The sequence below is a fragment of the Erythrolamprus reginae genome, chromosome 2 (assembly GCF_031021105.1).
Source record: "Erythrolamprus reginae isolate rEryReg1 chromosome 2, rEryReg1.hap1, whole genome shotgun sequence".
Taxonomy (NCBI): domain Eukaryota; kingdom Metazoa; phylum Chordata; class Lepidosauria; order Squamata; family Dipsadidae; genus Erythrolamprus; species Erythrolamprus reginae.
In genome coordinates, this window is record NC_091951.1 from 182,715,728 (window position 1) to 182,733,991 (window position 18,264).

General features: G+C 42.7%; 1 protein-coding gene across 1 annotated transcript; it reads left to right on the forward strand.

Moving 5' to 3' along the window:
• The first annotated feature begins 555 nt into the window (after positions 1-555).
• LOC139159468 (keratin, type II cytoskeletal 7-like) lies at positions 556-15,766 on the forward strand. Its single transcript, XM_070736787.1, has 11 exons — positions 556-793; positions 929-1,071; positions 2,279-2,493; positions 5,283-5,343; positions 6,809-6,904; positions 7,937-8,101; positions 9,532-9,657; positions 13,866-14,086; positions 14,388-14,422; positions 15,387-15,491; positions 15,531-15,766. Exons 1-11 carry the CDS (start codon positions 556-558, stop codon positions 15,764-15,766), a joined length of 1,641 nt encoding a protein of 546 aa, XP_070592888.1.
• Positions 15,767-18,264: the final 2,498 nt, after the last annotated feature.

Consider the following 18,264-nt stretch of genomic DNA (forward strand, 5'->3'; position numbering starts at 1 on the left):
TGAGGAAATCATTATTCCCAAATGACAACTAAAAATGGCTTTGATTGTTGGTGAACTATATTTCTAAGGGATCAAAGTAGGTTTCTGACATGGCCACCCAGGTTTATCTGCCAAGCAAAAAATTAATAGATTGTTATTCTCACATCTGTGCTAATCTCAGCAGCATCAATATTGAAAATTACTACTGTTTACAATAAAGCAGATATGAGAGGGAGCCAGAGATAAATGAGCCTCAGAAGGGGGCCATGCGCAAGAAAACATTGAGAACCCTGGACTTAGATGGTTGCATTTCCATTTAGCCTTTGGATGGGGTGTGTATAGCAAAACAGTGATGTCACAATTCAAAAAAAGCCTTAGGGCATGCCCAGCAATATTTAATCAGAAAGACGATCAACTGCAATCACAACCAATCCCACTTCCTTGACAATATAAATAAAAGAAGAAAATTTAAAACCTAGCGCTCACAATTACACCTGCCTCTGCTTCATAGAGGGTGTCCTCTCTTTCCCTGTACCTCTTTCTGCATCGTGGTTCTTCAGCTTCTCACCAACTAAAATGTCTCACCGAGCCAACGTCAGAATTCAGAGGAGAGGCTTCAGTAACTCATCCGCCATCCTACCTAACTTGTGTCACACTAACTGGAGCTCACAAAGTGTGGGCAGAGGTGGAAGATGTGGCACTGGGAATGTTGGCTGGGCCCAGGCTGGTGGGGCTGGCTTTGGCAGCCAAAGCCTTTACAATCTTGGTGGACCCAGGAGAATCGCGATTGGAAGCAGTTATGGCAGCGGCATTGGTAGAATCTATGGGTATGGTGGTGGAGTTAATAGCGGCTCTGGTATTGGTGGTGGTATTGGTGGAGGCTACAGGCTAGGTGGAGCTGGTTTTGATGGAGGGAGAGGGGACTCTTGCTTCCCAGTTTGCCCACCAGGCGGAATCCAAAAAGTAACTATCAACCCCCAACTGTTGGCGCCTCTCAAGCTGGAGATTGACCCCACCATAGAGAAGGTTCGCAAAGAAGAAAGAGAGCAGATCAAGACACTCAACAACAAGTTTGCCTCCTTCATAGATAAGGTGAGAATAAATACATGATTTCTTTTGCTATTTCAGGTTGCCATGGATTGGGGAAAGAGCTCAAGAGCCTTCCTTCAGCTCCTCTTGCAATTTTCACTGATTTTGTCACAGCTGTTATTTATCACTGGCTGGCACCAGCTAGATGAGATTACACAGCTGCCAATTTTGCTTGGTTTTGCTGCTGCGTGGCTGTGTGAGATTTTGAAGATTTTTGGCAATTTTTTGCTTTCACGCATGCACGGAAGCAAAAAACCTGCTAAAATCTCACAAGTGTGCGTGTCCCCGCAGAAGCAAAACCTTGCTCAGGTGTGCGCGCACTAGCCAGGAACACAGAGCGGCGCAGGGAACACACCAGTATCGGCGGGATCTGGCAACCCTTCACTGTTCTTCTTCCAGTCTTAGTGGACATTCGATTAAATATGAGCCAACAGTGTGGTGGCAGCCAAAAAAGCCAATGCAATCCTAAATTGCATTAACAGAAGGATTCAATCACGATCAAGTGATAAAATCTTAGTAGTACCACATCTAGAATACTACATCCAGTTTTGGTCATAACACTATAAACAAAGATGGCGAGACTCTAGAAAGAGTGCAGAGAAGAGCAACCAAGATGATTAGGTGATTGGTGGCTGAAACATAAATGATCGGTGGTTACAGGAACTGGGCATGACTAATCTAGTGAAGAGAAAGACCAGGGGAGACATGATAACAATGTTCCAGTATTTGAGGGGCTGCCACAGAAAGGAGGGGGGTCAAGCTATTTTCCAAAGCATCTGAAGGCCAGACAAGAAATGATGGATGGAAACTGAACAAGGAAAGATTCCATCTGGAAATAAGGATACATTTTCTGAGAGTCAGAGCAATCAACCAATGGAACAGTTTGCATTAAGAAATTGTGAGAGCTTCATCAGCGGAAGCCATCTGTCAGAAATGATGTAGGTTTTTCTGTTTGGGCAATGGGTTTGACTAGATGATCTACGAGGTTCCTTCCAACTCTGTTAATCTGAATCAGTTTTAAAATAATGAACACTTTTTTCCAATCCCTTAATATAGTCTGCATGTATCCAGGGTATTAAATGGAGAAAAAGTAATATCTACAATCTGCTCAAAAGCAAATCAAGGTGACTTGAGAAACATTGTAGGAGATTTATGGTTTCATTCACCTGCTCCACAAAAAAAAGAAAAATCTGTGTCTTTCGGCCTCCAGGTGCGTTTCCTTGAGCAACAGAATAAAGTGCTGGAAACAAAGTGGTCTCTGCTTCAGGAACTTGACCAGAAACAGGTGAAGAGTAACATTGAGCAACTTTTCAATGCTTACATCAACAATCTTAGGACACAGCTGAGTGATCTGGAGAAGGAGAAACTAAGGCTGGAGGGAGAACGACATAACACCCAAAACCTTGTAGACGACTACAAGAACAAGTAAGACTTTTAGACCTTCAGCTTTCCTCCAAGTTCCATCTTACTCCCTCTTTTATGCATGTGTATGCCAGCAAGCCAGGTGATGGCCTGGACTGGACCTTGTGGTTTTCTTGGCAAGGTTTTCCATAAGTGGTTTGCCATTTCCCGCTTCCTAGAGCTGAGAGTCATTGAGTTGGCTTTGTACCCAAGATGGGATTATAAATCACAATCTCTTAAATTACGAGTCTGGTGCTTTAACCAAAGTGACTCTTAAAGTTTTTTAGCTCTTCAGCTTTGCTCCCTCATTTACACCATTTGCTGATATTTATTTATATTTATATTTTATTTATTGGATTTATATGCCGCCCTTCTCCAAAGACTCAGGGCGGCTCATAACATATAAAAAATACAACAACCAATTCAAAGTCCAATATTTAAAACAATCTAAAGCCCCAAATTTAAACTCATACACCCTATTCACTCACACCACAGTTATACTAAAGGTCGGGGCTAGATGTTCAGCAGTCCCAGGCGTGATGGCAGATGTAAGTTTTCAAAGCCTTGTGAAAGACCAGGAGGATGGGGGCGGTGCAAATCTCCAGAGGGAGTTGGTTCCAAAGGGCAGGCACTGCCACCGAGAAGGCTCTTCCCCTAGGCCCCGCCAGATGACATTGCCTGGCTGACGGGACCTGGCCGATTCTGTAGGATCTGACCGGTCACTGGGATATATGAGGCAGAAGGCGGTCCTGTAGGTAATCTGGTGCTAAGCCATTTAGGGCTTTATAAGTCATAACCAACACTTTTTTGCATCCGGATATCAATGGGCAACCAATGCAGCTCGCAGAGTAATTGTGAGATGTGGCAGATCTTGGAAGTCCCACAATAGCTTGCACGACTGCATTTTGCACTATTTATTATTATTTGTTAATTGGATTTGTATGCCGCCCCTCTGCAACGACTCGGGGCAGCTCACAACATATATAAAAACATAGTAACATATCTAATCCAATTAATATAATTAAAACCCTAAAATCCTAAAATAATTTAAAACATTCATTATCATTCACTCCATAAAACATACTAAAAAAAAAAACACTTGTTGGTTGGGGGAAAGATCTAATGACCCCAGGCCTGGGGACAAAGATGAGTCTTTAAACTTTTTCAGAAGGCAAGGAGGGTGGGGGCAGTGTGAATCTCCGGGGCAAGCTGATTCCAGAGGGCCAGGGGCCCCATACACAGAAAAGGCTCTTCCCCTAGGTCCCGCCAGCCGACATTGTTTGGCTGACAGGACCCTAAGGATTGGTGGGATTTGTGCAACAGAAGGCGGTCTTGGAGGTAATCTGAAGCTATGCCATGTAGGGCTTTATAGGTCATAATCAAGACTTTGAATTGTATCTGGAAACTAATCGGCAACCAATGTAGTCCACAGAGTGATGGTGAAGTATGGGTTTTGAATGCTTCCTAATCTCCAACACTTATACTGAATTGTCTGGTAACTTCTGTGGCCCAGAAATGTTCAAGACTGCTCTCACCTTATTCGCACCAACCTCAATTCACGACATTCCCTGGAACAAATTCATGGCAAAATTGAAAGATCATTATGCCCCACCCCTCCTTCCCGTTGCACCTGATGTTATGTTTTATTTTCATAGAAACCAAAATGAGGGGGGAACTATCAATGAATTTGTTGCCGTTTTGCATCTGACAGGGCCTGAAATGGTATGAATTTGCCCTATTAAGGTGCATGTGAAAATTTAGTAAAACTGTTTTTCACCTTGACTAGTGGTGACAAGATTCCTATAGAAAGTAGCCCAGGATAAAGATATATTTAAGATAAGAATTTTGCTGATAATTACATGGAAATGCTCAAACTGTTCCTTTGGCAAGAGTATTGAAATACAGTGGTACCTCTACTTACGAACTTAATTCGTTGGTGGGATTTGTGCGGCAGAAGGCAGTCTTGGAGGTAATCTGTGACCTATGCCTATGACCTATGCCTATGACCTATGCCATGTAGGGCTTTATAGGTCATAACCAACACTTTGACTTGTGTCCGGAAACCAATCGGCAGCCAATGCAGTCCGCGGAGTGATGGTGAAATATGGGCATGTCTTGGAAGGCCCATAACCGCTCACACGGCTGCATTTTGGACGATTTGAAGTTTCCAGACACTCTTCAAAGGTAGCCCCATGTTTGCAGTCTCCACATGCTCTTCAAAGGTAGCCCCACGTAGAGAGCATTGCAGTAGACAAATCTCGAAGTGATAAGGGCGTGAGTGACTGAGAAGTGTCTCCCTGTCCAAATATTGCAGTTAAGAATCTCACAATGGGTTCTGTTAAAAACAAAAGTACCAAGGTGGTGTACCAGCTAGTTGTGAGGGATAAAAGAACCAGTTTGGTTCTTGGCCATCAGGTGTTCTGCATGTATGTGGATTTCAACTCCCTGGGACCTCAGCATAGTTAATATTTCCAGGTTGCACAAATTCAAATGATCATTACACTGACACAGAGAATCAGCCTTGTCCAGGCCAATTGTGACAAGCCTAAGCCACTCCCAATTACAGAAAATTGGTAGCGAATGAAATGCTCAAAACATTGTCCATCTTTCTATCTGTCTGTCCTCCTTCAGGCTTTGTAGGTCCAGATGGGTAACAAAGCCAATTTTCTCAGATCGTTTTGTGAAAACTGACCAGCCACAACTGAGAATCACTTCCGGGATATTGTCAGGACCCTTTAAAAAAATTTTAAGAACCACAGCTGCTTCACTAGATTTTTCTAAGTAGGTGTTATTATTTTCTCCTCCCCAAATAGGTATGAAGATGAGATCAATAAGCGCACGGAAGCAGAGAATGACTTTGTAACCCTCAAGAAGGTGAGAGTCTGTCTACAGTATGAACACTTTGCAGAAAGGCAGTCAGTGCCGTGATATTAAAAGGCTGGACTACCCCAGAAACAAGTATACTTATCTCAATTAGGACATACATACATAAATACATACATACACACATACATACTGTACATAGATGTATACATATTTTAATATTGAACAGTACGTAGAATGTAATAACTAATAATAATAATAATAATAATAATAATAATAATAATAATAATTTATTAGACTTGTATGCCGCCCCTCCCCGAAGACTTGGGGCGGCTCACAACAGCAAAAGAATATAATATAATACAAATCTAATAATTAAAACTATGACTAAAACCCCACTATCATTAAAAACAATCAATACAATACAGTCACAACCACACATAACTCTTAATGGTCAAAAAAGGGGATACATTAATTGCCCCATGCCTGATGACATAGATAGGTCTTTAAGGTCTTGTGGAAGGCGAGGAGAGTGGGGGCAGTTCAAATCTCTGGGGGAAGTTGATTCCAGAGGGCCAGGGCCACCACAGAGAAGGCTCTTCCCCTAGGCCCTGCCCGACGGCATTGTTTAGTCGATGGGACCTGGAGAAGGCCAACTATGTGGGACCTAATTAACTACTGGGATTTGTGTGGCAAAAGGCGGTCCCATAGGTATTCTGGTCTGATGCCATGTAGGGCCTTATAGGTCATCACCAACACTTTGAATTGTGCCCAGAAACTAATCGGCAACCAGTGCAGGCCACGGAGTGTTGACGAAACATGGGTGTATCTTGGACAACCCATGACTGTTCGCACGGCCGCATTCTGCACGATCTGAAGTTTCTGAACACTCTTCAGGGGTAATAATAATAATAATAATAATAATAATAATAATAATAATAAATTGGATTTGTATGCCACCCCTCTCCGTAGACTCGGGGCGGCTAACAACAATAATAAACACAACATGTACAATCCAATAATAAAAAAACAACTAAAAACCCCTATTATGAAACCAAACATACACACAAACATACCATGCATAACTTGTAATGGCCTAGGTAGCCCCATGTAGAGAGCGTTGCAGGTAGTTGAACCTTGAGGTGATAAGGGCGTGAGTGACTGTGAGCAGTGACTCCCTGTCCAAATAGGGACGCAACTGGTGCACCAGGTGAGCCTGAGCAAACGCCCTCCTCACCACAGCCGAAAGATGATGTTCTAACGTCAGCTGTGGATCGAGGAGGACGGCCAAGTTGTGGACCCTCTCCGAGGGGGCCAATAATCCCCCCCCCCCGGGTAATGGATGGAAAACCCACAGTCACTCCATCTTGTCAGTGTTGAGTTTGAGCCTGTTGACATCCATCCAGACCCTAACAGCCTCCAGGCACCAGCACATCACTTCCACTGCTTTGCCGACTGGACAATAACTCTGTAGTCCTTTAATTCATTGTCCTTAAATCCAATGTTTTCTTTTTAGGAAGTGGATGATGCCTACATGGCCAAAGCAGAGCTAGAAGCTAAAGTACCATTATTACTTGATGAGATTGATTTCCTTAAAGTTCTATATGAAACGGTAAGCCTCAATATTATTTTCTTTGAACTGTGCTATTATGCAATTATATGTCCTGCCAGAGATAGTTACCCTATTCATTTACTTTCCAGAAATTATTTCCCTGTGAAAAGTCCCGTTTCCCTCACACCTCAATAAACAAGATTATAGCATATTTTGTTATAAGGAGGGAGGGACGGAGGAAGCAAGGAAAGAAACATGGAAGGGTTAAATCAGGGGTATCAAACGCAAGGCCCACAGGGTGCTTAGATATGGCTCGTGGAGCTGCTCTAAATACAGTGAAGGACTTGCCTGTGGTGATTCTCCCAGAAAAAACTGAGCTCTGTTTTCACTGGCAGAGTGCTTGGGCGCTGACACAAGTGACATCGAGGTGGCCACGCCCATGGCCCCCCCTCACCGCCACCACCAAGGTGAAACACAACCCTGATGCGACCCTCAATGAAATAAGTCTGACACCCTGGGTTAAATTAAAATTAAAAGATGTTGAAAATCCCTCAGGTAATTTAAAGAACACAAAGAGTTACAAAATAGGTTCAAAATTAATTAAGAATTATGTAAGAATTCCTGCAGTTCCAGAATCCTAAGATGTAAAGATAAATTTTCTCATTAAACAAAAACATTGATCAGGCATTTGGTAATCCCAAAAATCTCTTGTACAAGTTACAAAGAATTATACTTAGGCAATGAATTCTTACATTTAACAAGTAAGAGAACAAATATGATTTTTGGGGTGTGTGGGGGGAGGAGTGTTGAAAATTCTGTGCCCTGTGTAGTATTTTGGATTTTCCATAGATATTTAAACAGCTTTCATCCCAAACTCTTTTCTGGTGAACTGTATTTTCTATCAATAAATCTGATCATTAGAAAAAAGTAATTTGGGAAAGAAAAAAATTATGCAAAACGAACACCCCTTCCAAATATCCTTACTTACCTAATATTAAGGTCTGCTTGCTCTGAATTTTGAATTAGGTACTTGCCAAGGCCTAACCTTTTTGTGTATATTTTCTGAGTGGACTATTCCTATCACACATGCAGGAACTGGCAGATCTACAGAGGCAGATCTCTGACACTTCTGTGATTTTGTCCATGGACAACAATCGCTACCTGGACCTCAAGAGCATCATTGCTGAAGTCAAAGCCCAGTATGAAGAGATTGCAACGAAAAGCAGGGCGGAGGCTGAAGCTTGGTACCAAAACAAGGTAAATCATCATCCAGAATGTTGGGTGGGTGAGCTGTTGCTGCCTTACCATGAATAAGCTGTGAGGGGAGGCCAAATGTTTTCTTCCAAAATTGGAATTAGCAAAGCCAAGCCAATTGGAGGGATGTTGCCTCTTCTCCTTTCTCATTGTCCCACCAATCATTTATTGTAAATCGATTAGTAGTCAGGCAACTCTGGCCGTGTAAAATATAAGGGAGGAAAATCTGACACCACCCCCCAATTTGTTTTTCAATTTGCTGCAGTTTTTACGTGCCTAATGTCCTCAAGAACAACTTCCCTACTTCTCAGCTAGCATTACCAATGACTTTTGACTGGGAAATGTAAGATTTGCATTCCAAAGCACATTGAAGCATCAGATTGGGCAAGGCCGGTAGACAAATACCATATCTTCGGAGTATAAGATGCACCTTTTTACCACCACCCCATCAAAAGAGAGTGAAAACTTTGGTGCATCTTATTCACCGAATGTATCCCCCCCCAGCCCCCTCCCCCCATTTCGCCTCTGCCTCTGAGCAATTTACCTCCTTTCAGCAAACAGAACAGAGCCTGTTAAGGCAAGAAACTCATTATCAGTTTCCCCACCCTCAGCTGATTTGAGGCTGCAGGCAGGCCACATACTAAACTGAAACTGAAGCTAGCTGCAAGTAGGCAAATTGCTGGGAGGGAGAGGCGGATTTTTACTTTCTGCTGAAACTGGATGCAAGTAGGTAAGTCAATAACTATAAATGTCTGTAGAATGTTCAAATTATTAGACATATTTTTAAAAGACTGCTTTATTATTGTTCTAGACAACAAAATGAAGCTTTTAAAAATAAATGCTTGATCTGAAAAGTCCCAGTAGTATTGTATCTTCTTTTAAATAGCAGAGAATAACTATACTTCCAGAAAGCCACACCAATTTTAATAGAATCTGTACAAGTATAGTCTGAAATTTAAGAGTATGCTGTTTTAGTATTAACATAAGGCAGCTGAGTTAAAATTGATTTGGTCATGTTTGGAGTAGATTTATTTAAATAATTGGGAGGAGTTAGTGTGACTATATTTAAGAAAACTTTCTGACATTAATATACTGCCCGAATGTACATTTCTCCAATTCTTTGCTATTTCTATGGGTCAGGCACACATGCACAGAAATACAGCAAACAGTGTATATCATCTGTACTGTTTGCTGGGAGACAGAGGCAGAATTTCCCCCCCTTGCTTTCCTCCTCCAAAACGTGATAGTTTAGTAGTAGTCAAATACTGAGGTTCCACTTTATATGAAACAGAGAATCCGCCTTATACATGCGTCTTATACTCCCATGTATCTTATACTCCAAAAACTACGGTAGATATATACACTCTCACAAATGAATTAAACTGACTCAAATAATAATTAAAACTACAGTGGCTGCTTTCTACATTTTTTAGTACGAAGAACTCCAGAGTAAAGCTGGAAGGCACACTGATGATCTTCGTAATGCCAAGCAAGAGATTTCAGATTTTAACCGACATGTCCAGAGACTGAAGGCTGAAATTGAAGGTGTGAAAAAGCAGGTAGGTTACTGTGTTCTTCCAAATTTGTGATCATACATTGGTACAGCTCAGCCACACTTCTGGCCTGAAAGAATAATCAGTGTTGTGATCTTCTCATTCATTTCTAAAGTGCAGATTGAAATATTTTTCATCCTTAATATAATGCTACCTTTTAACATGTATTTAACCTCAAAATTAGCAACAATTGTATAATGGTACTATGCTATTCAACACCAATTGGTTCTAAAAGGCACTAGGGGTGCCAAACAAACCAAGAGACTTAGCACATGACTATATGTTTTGGCCAGGAAAAAACTTTCTATCTGTCCTTTTTCCTGTCAGTGATCTTCCCAGCGTGGGCTATTTCCTGTCCACTCTCTATGCTCATCTCCCTCTTCCTTTTGCAACATGCTAAATACCAAAGAAACTACTAAAACCGGGACAACGTTTTGCATCAAAATACCTTCAGTACCAAATTTGACAGGTTTAATAGTAACCAAATACCGAGGTTCCACTATATATGAAACACAACAGGTTGTACATAGACAATCCACCTATTTACATTACCTGCCTGCAAAACAAAGTATAGCACGGCATCTATGATGCTTATCCACATAATTTCCTCATACCAGTTATTTTTTCTCAAACAGCTGTAAATTTCCTGGCTACCATGCAACTGCAAACTGTCATCTTTTCCCTCGCCCGCACATTTCTTCCAACTTTCCATTTACAGGTAGCCCTTGACGCATGACAGTAATGAAGCCTGCCAGTTACCATTGCAAGTTGTTTCAGTTGTTAGGTGAATTGATGTAATTGCCTCACTTAACAATTTTGTGAATGACTTATTTATTAGATTTGTATGCCTTGTTTGATGACCCCCACTTCAATGCTGCCATTAAGCAGTGCGTGGGATGTCTCAGGTGTGGTAGGCCCTGACAAGTTCTCTCAACATCTCCCTGACCCCCTGAGGCACTCTCACTTGGGGTCTCCACATACCTTAGGCCTGTCTCCCACTCGACCAGGGACCACACCATCCTCCCCACACCAATCAAACACTTCAGAAAAGCCCTGGAGCTTGCATTGGGGTAGAAGGGGTAGAAGAAAAATATTATTTTACTGAAAGAGTAGTAGATCCTTGGAACAAACTTCCAGCAGACGTGGTTGGTAAATCCACAGTAACTGAATTTAAACATGCCTGGGATAAACATATATCCATTGTAAGATAAAATACAGGAAATAGCCGTCAATCTTCTATGTTTCTATGTTTCTATGTAAGGGCAGGCCACTCCATCCCACAGCATCCCTGGGCTTTATGACTTTATCCCATAAGGGGGCACCGTTTTCAGAAGAGCCACAATGTGGGTTTTATGGGACCTGGTGAGGTGGGAAGCAGGCCCAGGACAGGATGGGGAGGGGGGGAGATAGGCAGAGTGGGGCAGTGCAGTACACCTGCAGTAGTCATAAAGGCCATAACTTCAATACAGTGGTACCTCGAGATACGAGTTTAATTCGTTCCGGACCTGCGCTCTTAAGTCGAGCAGCTCTTATCTCGAACGACTTTTCCCCATAGGAATTAATGTAAATAATTTTAATTGGTTCCAGCCCTCAAAAAACTCACAAAGTTAGTCTAAATTATGCAGAAAGACATGTTTTTAATGAAGAAATGTACATGTACATATAAATGAATAATGAAGTTTCTTTCACTTAACTTGTAAACTTTCTTAAACTTTTAAATTTACATATGTTCAACTTCTCTGCCACCCAATCCTGTAGGACAGAGGTCCCCAACCCTTTTTGCACCAGGGACCGGCTTTAAGTGATCAAGAGAGGAATGGGTGAATGAATGGACGGAGGGTGGGAAGGAAGGAAGGAAAGAGGGAAGGGACAGGAACAGAGAAAGGAAGGAAGGAAACTTATGAAAGGGGAGAGTAAGAGAGGAATGAGTGAAGGGAGGGAGGGAGGGAAGAAGGTGGGAAGGAGAAAGAAAAGAAGAAATAGAGGAAGGGAAGGTAAAAGAGAGAAAGAAAAAGAGCAAGAAAGAAAGCTGCAAGCACCCCCCCGAGCCCCCCAGGCCGGCTGCAACCTTTTAAAACACGCGCGCCGCTTCGCAGCTGTCTCCTGAAGCCGAACGCGGAAGTTAGCGTTTGGCTTCAGGAGACAGCTCCTTGGCGCTTGTATCTCGAATTTGGGCTTGTAAGTAGAACAAAAATATCTCTCCCCTCCCAGCTCTTATCTCGAGTTGCTCTTAAGTAGAGCAGCTCTTATGTCGGGGTTCCACTGTACTGGGTTGTAAGTAACTTGGGGGGGAGGGAGGTGTCTGTCATAACTTCAGAGAGTCCTAAATCAAGGACTACATATACAAGGTACTTCATCTTGTCAGGATAAAGCAGCAGTAACGTGGTTGAGCCTACTACAGTGGAACCCCGACATAAGAGCTGCTCGACTTAAGAGCTACTCGAGATAAGAGCTGGGAGAGGAGAGACATTTTTTTATTTTATTTTATTTATTACTTGGATTTGTATGCCGCCCCTCTCCGCGATACGAGCCGAGAAGGCTTACTTTCCTTCCTTCCCGCGCTGATGCAGAGCCACTCGAACAAAGTGTCGCGCCCCTCTGATGCTTTCGGCGGCTTCCGAAGTGACGCTGGGCTCTTTTGCCGCCAAAAGCGTCAGGGGGGCGTGACGCTTTGTTCGAGTGGCTCTGCATCAGTGCGGGAAGGAAGGAAAGTAAGCCAGCCCGGCTCTTCTCGGCTCGTATCCCGGCACTTGGTGAGTGGAGAGGCGGTCGCCTCCCCTGCCGCCCCACTCTGGGGGTCCTTGGCTTCTGCTGGGGGTGGGGGGATCCGAACGCTGTTTTGAATTTCACATTCCGAGTGGCCCAAACGCCAAAGGCGAACTTCCGCACCTCAGGAGTTAGCTCGCAAACGGCGCGGCTGTTTTAAAACATCGCTGCCGGCCTGGGGGGGGAGAGGGAAAGGGGGGAGAGGGGGGAGAGAGAGAGGGAGAGAGGGAAAGGGGGGGAGAGGGGGGAGAGAAAGAGAGAGGGATAGAAAGAGAGAGAGAGAGATGCTCAGTGAGCCTTTCTTTGAAGTTGCCTTTCTTTCTTTCTCTCTCTTTCTTTTTCTCTCTTGCTCTTTCATTCTTTTTTCTTTCTCTTTTTTTCTTTCTTTCTCTTTCTTTCTTTCTCTTGCTTTCTCTCCTTCCTTCCCTCCTTCCATTTCTTTCATTCTCCCTCTCTATTTTTATTTCTCTTTCATTTTCTTTCTTTCTCTCTTGCTTGCTTTCTTTCTTGCTCTTTTTCTTTCTCTCTTTTACCTTCCCTTCCTCTATTTCTTGCTTTCCTTTTCCTTCCTCCCTTCTTTCCTCTACAGGATTGGGTGGCAGTGAAGTTACTCTCCCCTTTCATAAGTTTCCTTGCTTCCTTCCTCTGTTCCTGTCCCTTCACCCTTTCTTTCTTCCTTCCTTTCTTTCTTTCCTTCCTTCCTTTCCTCCCTCCATTTCTTGCTTTCCTTTTCCTTCCTCCCTTCTTTCCTCCCTCTACAGGATTGGGTGGCAGTGAAATTGAATAAATAACTACAGTTTAATGAATAAAAATAAAAGTTTGCCATGTTGATTGTTTTGGGTAAAAAGAGGAAGGGAAGGAAAGCTCTCAGCTTATCATCTTATTAATAAGTAAAGTTACATTTATTCTTGCAATGTCTTTTTGCATAATTTAGACTAACTTTGTGAGTTTTTTGAGGGCTGGAACCAATTAAAATTATTTACATTAATTCCTATGGGGAAAAGTCGTTCGAGATAAGAGCTGCTCGACTTAAGAGCGCAGGTCCGGAACGAATTAAACTCGTATCTCGAGGTACCACTGTACTTCACTAACTAACCTGGAAATTGTTGCAAAGGCAATCCCTGTCACTAATACAGCCCAATTGCTGTATACATGATACTGAAAGTATCCTATTTCCTTGCAAGCTTAAATGCTTCCTTCCCGGAGTTGTGGGTGCTTCATCACTGGAGGATTTCAAGAAAAGGTTGGACAACCATTTGTCCAGAATGGTATAAGGACTCCTGACTTGGGCATGAGATTCTGTTAGAAGATTTCTCAAGATCCCTTCCAGCCCTATGATTCTATAGCCCAAACGGCTCTTCCAAAGTGTGTAATATAACTGGAGATATTTTACTCTGTTCTGAAGAGATGATCTTCTATGCTACTTTCTCTTTCCTTCCTCCCTTAAGTGTGCTCAACTAAAGGCAAAGATTGCTGAAGCAGCAGATCGAGGTGAACTGGCACTCAAAGACGCAAGGCAGAAACTGACTGACCTTGAGGAAGTCCTTCAGAAAGCCCAGCAAGAAATGGCCAGGCAAATCAAGGACTACCAAGACCTACTAAATGTGAAGCTCGGCCTGGATATTGAGATTGTTACCTACAGAAAACTTCTTGAAGGAGAAGAATGTCGGTCAGTGACAGTCCATTCAAATAGACTTTTATAGATATTGCTGTTTGGTGGGGGTGTTTGGGGTTTTTTGGTGGAAGTCCTCAATCTCCATCAAAACAAAAAATTCCATTCTCATTAGCATCTATTTCTGTGGGCACAGTGAGTCTTTTTCCTTTGAAATTCATCTTTCAGTATCACTAAGGATTTGCTGACTTTGCAACAATAGTCATACAACATTGGTTTTCTTTCAGTCAGCTGTATATGCTCAGAATATACATTTGAATTCTAACCCATGCTTGACTTCTGCTTTGTTTCCTGACAGATTGGCAAGTGATGCAGCAGGTGCAGTGAACCTCTGTAAGTATAGCGAAGAATATTCACATTATAGGACCTTTGCTGCACAGTGATTAAGAGGCTCCTTACCTCTATTTAGATGGAGGAAACTGCATTTTGTGCTATCATTCCATCCCCCTGCCCTGTCTCTTCCCCTAAAATTGTAGGTTTTGCAATCATAACTTTGGCAATTAGACTAGTAGAAGCACAGCATAGTTCTTGGTGTTAGGTCAACAGAGAACCACACATATGGGTTCCTCCCGGTTAGGACCAGTTTCCCCAAACCGGTAGAAACCCGCTGGTGATGTCACAATGACATCATGGAACCTCTTCTGTCGTGCCTATCCATGGACACCGCCATCTCTTTTTTTGGCCAAGTTTCCGGCACTGCCTATGTGTCACCATTTTGTTTTTGGCTTTTGGGGGAGATTTTTTAAAAAATGTTGGCACTGGGTATTTATTTATTGAATTTGTATGCCGCCCCTCTCCGTGCGTGCGCAAAGCACACAGCCATGCGCTGCAGGAGGAAGCTATCTGGCAGCAAGATAAGTTAGAACCCACCCTTGGTATGCAATGAAAACCTGCACCTGTTTTTATCTACTTTTTTAATACCTGTAGCATGCCTAAGGACAAAATTCAACCAATTTTTCAGGCCTCAGAGAGCAACACACAAATCTGTAGGAACGCTGATCCATCACCAAATTTCACAATGTGTTAGTAATTTCATCTTGTGGTCTCATATGGCTTTGATATTCTTGCATTTGATCTCAAGCAAGATCCTCATACTCTTTCACCTGACCTTTGGCACCATTGAGAAATAAAATAAAATAAATAAAAGACATTTCAAATTCATTTCATGTTGGGGGAATGTTAGAAGGTCCTTTAGGAAAAATGGACTTGACAAGAGTCCGTTCCTATAATTTCTACAAGACAGCTGCCTTTCTCAGAACAGAAAATGATCAGTCTTCTCTGTCTCTTCTTATTGCAGCTGTTATCTCTTCATATGTTTCACGAGGTTTGGCTGCTGGTAGCGGTCTTGGCTACAGAAGAGGCCTTAACCTGGGCGGAGGTAGTCGCTTTGTAGTAGGTAGCGGTGACAGCAATAGCAACATCGAAAATCCGAGCCATGAAGATGGTAGCAGCAATGTCGAAAGTGCGAGCCATGAAGATGGTAGCAGCAATGTCGAAAGTGCGAGCCATGAAGATGGTAGCAGCAACGTCGAAAGTGCGAGCCATGAAGATGGTAGCAGCAACGTCGAAAGTGCGAGCCATGAAGATGGTAGCAGCAACGTCGAAAGTGTGGACCATGGAGATGGCAGCTCCTCTAGCATAAATTTGGCCTCTTCTTCTCCAAGTTACATAAGCTAATCTTTCAATCCTTTGCCGTTTTGAAAATGAAACATGTGAACAATGTTTTCTCTGGACCTCTCTCTGTGCAGTATACATAGTCCTCTCCTTGCTAACAGAATTGAGCCTGGATTTATGGATGCAATTGAGTCCACGATTGCCTCACTTAATGACCACCATGCAATCTCTCCATTGTGGTTGTTAAGTGGGTCCCTTAAAACAGTGATTTTCAACCTTTTTTGAGCTGCAGCACATTTTTTACATATACAAAATCATGGGGCACATTGAGGGGGGGGGGCTAAAAAAAGTTTGGGAAAAAGTTTTTTTCTCTCTCTCTCTCTTCCTCCCTTTTGCTCTATTTCTCTCTCTTTCTCTCTCTTCCTTCCTTCCCCTCTCTCCATCCCTTTCTCTCTTCCTTCCCTCCTCTTTTCTGCTCTTTTTTGCTCTTTCCCTAATTCCCTGCATTTCTTTCTGTCTTGCTTTCTTTCTCTCTCTTGCTTTCTTTCTCTTTCTCTCTTGCTTTCTTTCTCTCTCTCTTTATCTCTCTTGCTGAGCTTCGCGGCACACCTGACCATGTCTCGCGGCACACTGGTTGAAAAACACTGCCTTAAGAGACTGATAAAGCTCCCTGGGAGGCCAGACAGAGGCCCACATTAGAGCACACTTGTCCTGCATTGGGCCAGGGCCTTCCTCCTCTGAAAGGCCCCCCTAGAAGAGCTTCCCACCACTCTTGGTCCCATTCACTTGGAAGTCTCCTCCTCTGTTCTACTTACCAGTACTTTTTCTCAAAGCCACCTTTCCCAAGTAGTTCCATCGTGGAGTCAACCTACACAGAAGCCAAGGGGATGCCATACTGAAAATGGGTGCCATTTTGGAGGCAAGAAGAATGTGAGAATTGCAGCAGCTTCCAACATGTGGCACCTGCTTCCAGAATAGCATCACGTCATGGCTTCTATGTAGGAAAAACCACATGGCACACCGGCTGCTTCTCCTTGGGAAAAGTGCTCATTGGAAAAGGTACGTGGAACAAGTCATGACTGTGGGGAAGGAGGCCCAAGGATGTGGGACCCAGCAGGGCTGGGAGCAGGCCCAAGGGATCCAACAGGGCAGGATGAGAGGGAAGATAGGTGGATAGGGGGAACTGCCATTTTCCTGTAGTCAGTCTTAAGAGAAGCAGATTACAAAGCATCCAAATATTGATCATGTGCCTGCCAGGCGTATAGCAGCCATAACTTTGGGTATAGATTGTAAGTCCCTTTGTCCATTACCATTGTAATTTCAAGCTTGAATGAATGAATGTAAATCAAGTACTATCTGTATTCATGCATGTGTTTTTCCTTTGTATTCAGCTTTTGTGTAAGATCGGCCATTTCGTTGATTGCATGTCGACAGCATTCTGCTTTTCAAATGAGTCAAACTGTATAGATAGAAGATAGGCTTGTGTTCTCTGATTTTTTTCTCTTCTTTCATCCAACTCATATTTCAAGGTTTGTATAAGCGACATGATCTTGTGAGGGCTTCTTTTGTGCTTAAAATACGTACTTTGAAACATGGATTTACTTTTTGGTGTGTATCCAATAAAGTACACATTGGACTTCATTAAAAAAATCTAGCTTGTATCTGATATAAACATGATTATGAGGGAGGTCATTAAAAATAGTCTTAACATTACTGCAATAGTTAGGAAGCAGGTCGGAATTATGATACTGTAGATGGGTAAGTTCAGACACCTATGATATTCATGGTGTTTTGAGACAATCTGAACAAGGGTCTTCTCAGCCAACCCAATTCGTGGCCATTAGAGGACTTTTTGGATGTGGAATGATTCTTTCAAGTCAGTGCTGGCTCCTAATGACTGCCTGGAGAAGTTCCTGTATTTTTCTTAGTAATATTTCAATAATAGTTTGCTCTTGCCTGCTATCTAGGACAGATAAAGAGTGACTGGCATATGGTTACCAAACTAGGTTTGTGCCTAAGGCAGAACTAGAATACATAGATACCTGTCTTTAAACCTGGTGCCTTAACCACTACACCAGATTAGCCATTAGAAGACTACAATTGCTGTTTTTACCCTTGAAAAGTTTCGTCCAATTATTTAATTAGAATTGCCTGAGACAACATAGATTGCACTATGTTAGATATATGACTTACTATAACCACATAAAAATATGGAGAAAGCAAAGTTTCTAGTAACATTTTACAACGTGAGAAATTTCTGCTACTTCTTGCAAATCCACCTGAAAACATTATCATTGTAGACAGTAGTATGTTGCTACCGATGCAGTAGCGGACTGTGCACTGGTAGCAGCCGCCAGATTACGAAATTTGCACGCAACCGCTCCGGTGGCAATCCTATGGGCGCTGCCATCTTTTTTGCTTTGTGCGCATATGCAGAAGCAAAATCTCACGAGAGGCAAATGAGAGAGATATTTCAATGATTTTTTTTGCTTCTGCACATGCACGGAAGCAAAAAATTGCTGAAATCTCTCGCACATGTCCCCTCACAAGATTTCAGTGCA

What these genes read in the sequence shown, in the direction of transcription:
- LOC139159468 (XM_070736787.1), top strand. Translation starts at nt 556, where the DNA reads ATGTCTCACCGAGCCAACGTCAGAATTCAGAGGAGAGGCTTCAGTAAC. An exon ending in CAGTTATGGCAGCGGCATTG is followed by an intron (nt 794 to 928) that starts GTAGAATCTATG and finishes TTTGCCCACCAG; the next exon opens with GCGGAATCCAAAAAGTAACT. An exon ending in TCGCTTTGTAGTAGGTAGCG is followed by an intron (nt 15,492 to 15,530) that starts GTGACAGCAATA and finishes CGAGCCATGAAG; the next exon opens with ATGGTAGCAGCAATGTCGAA.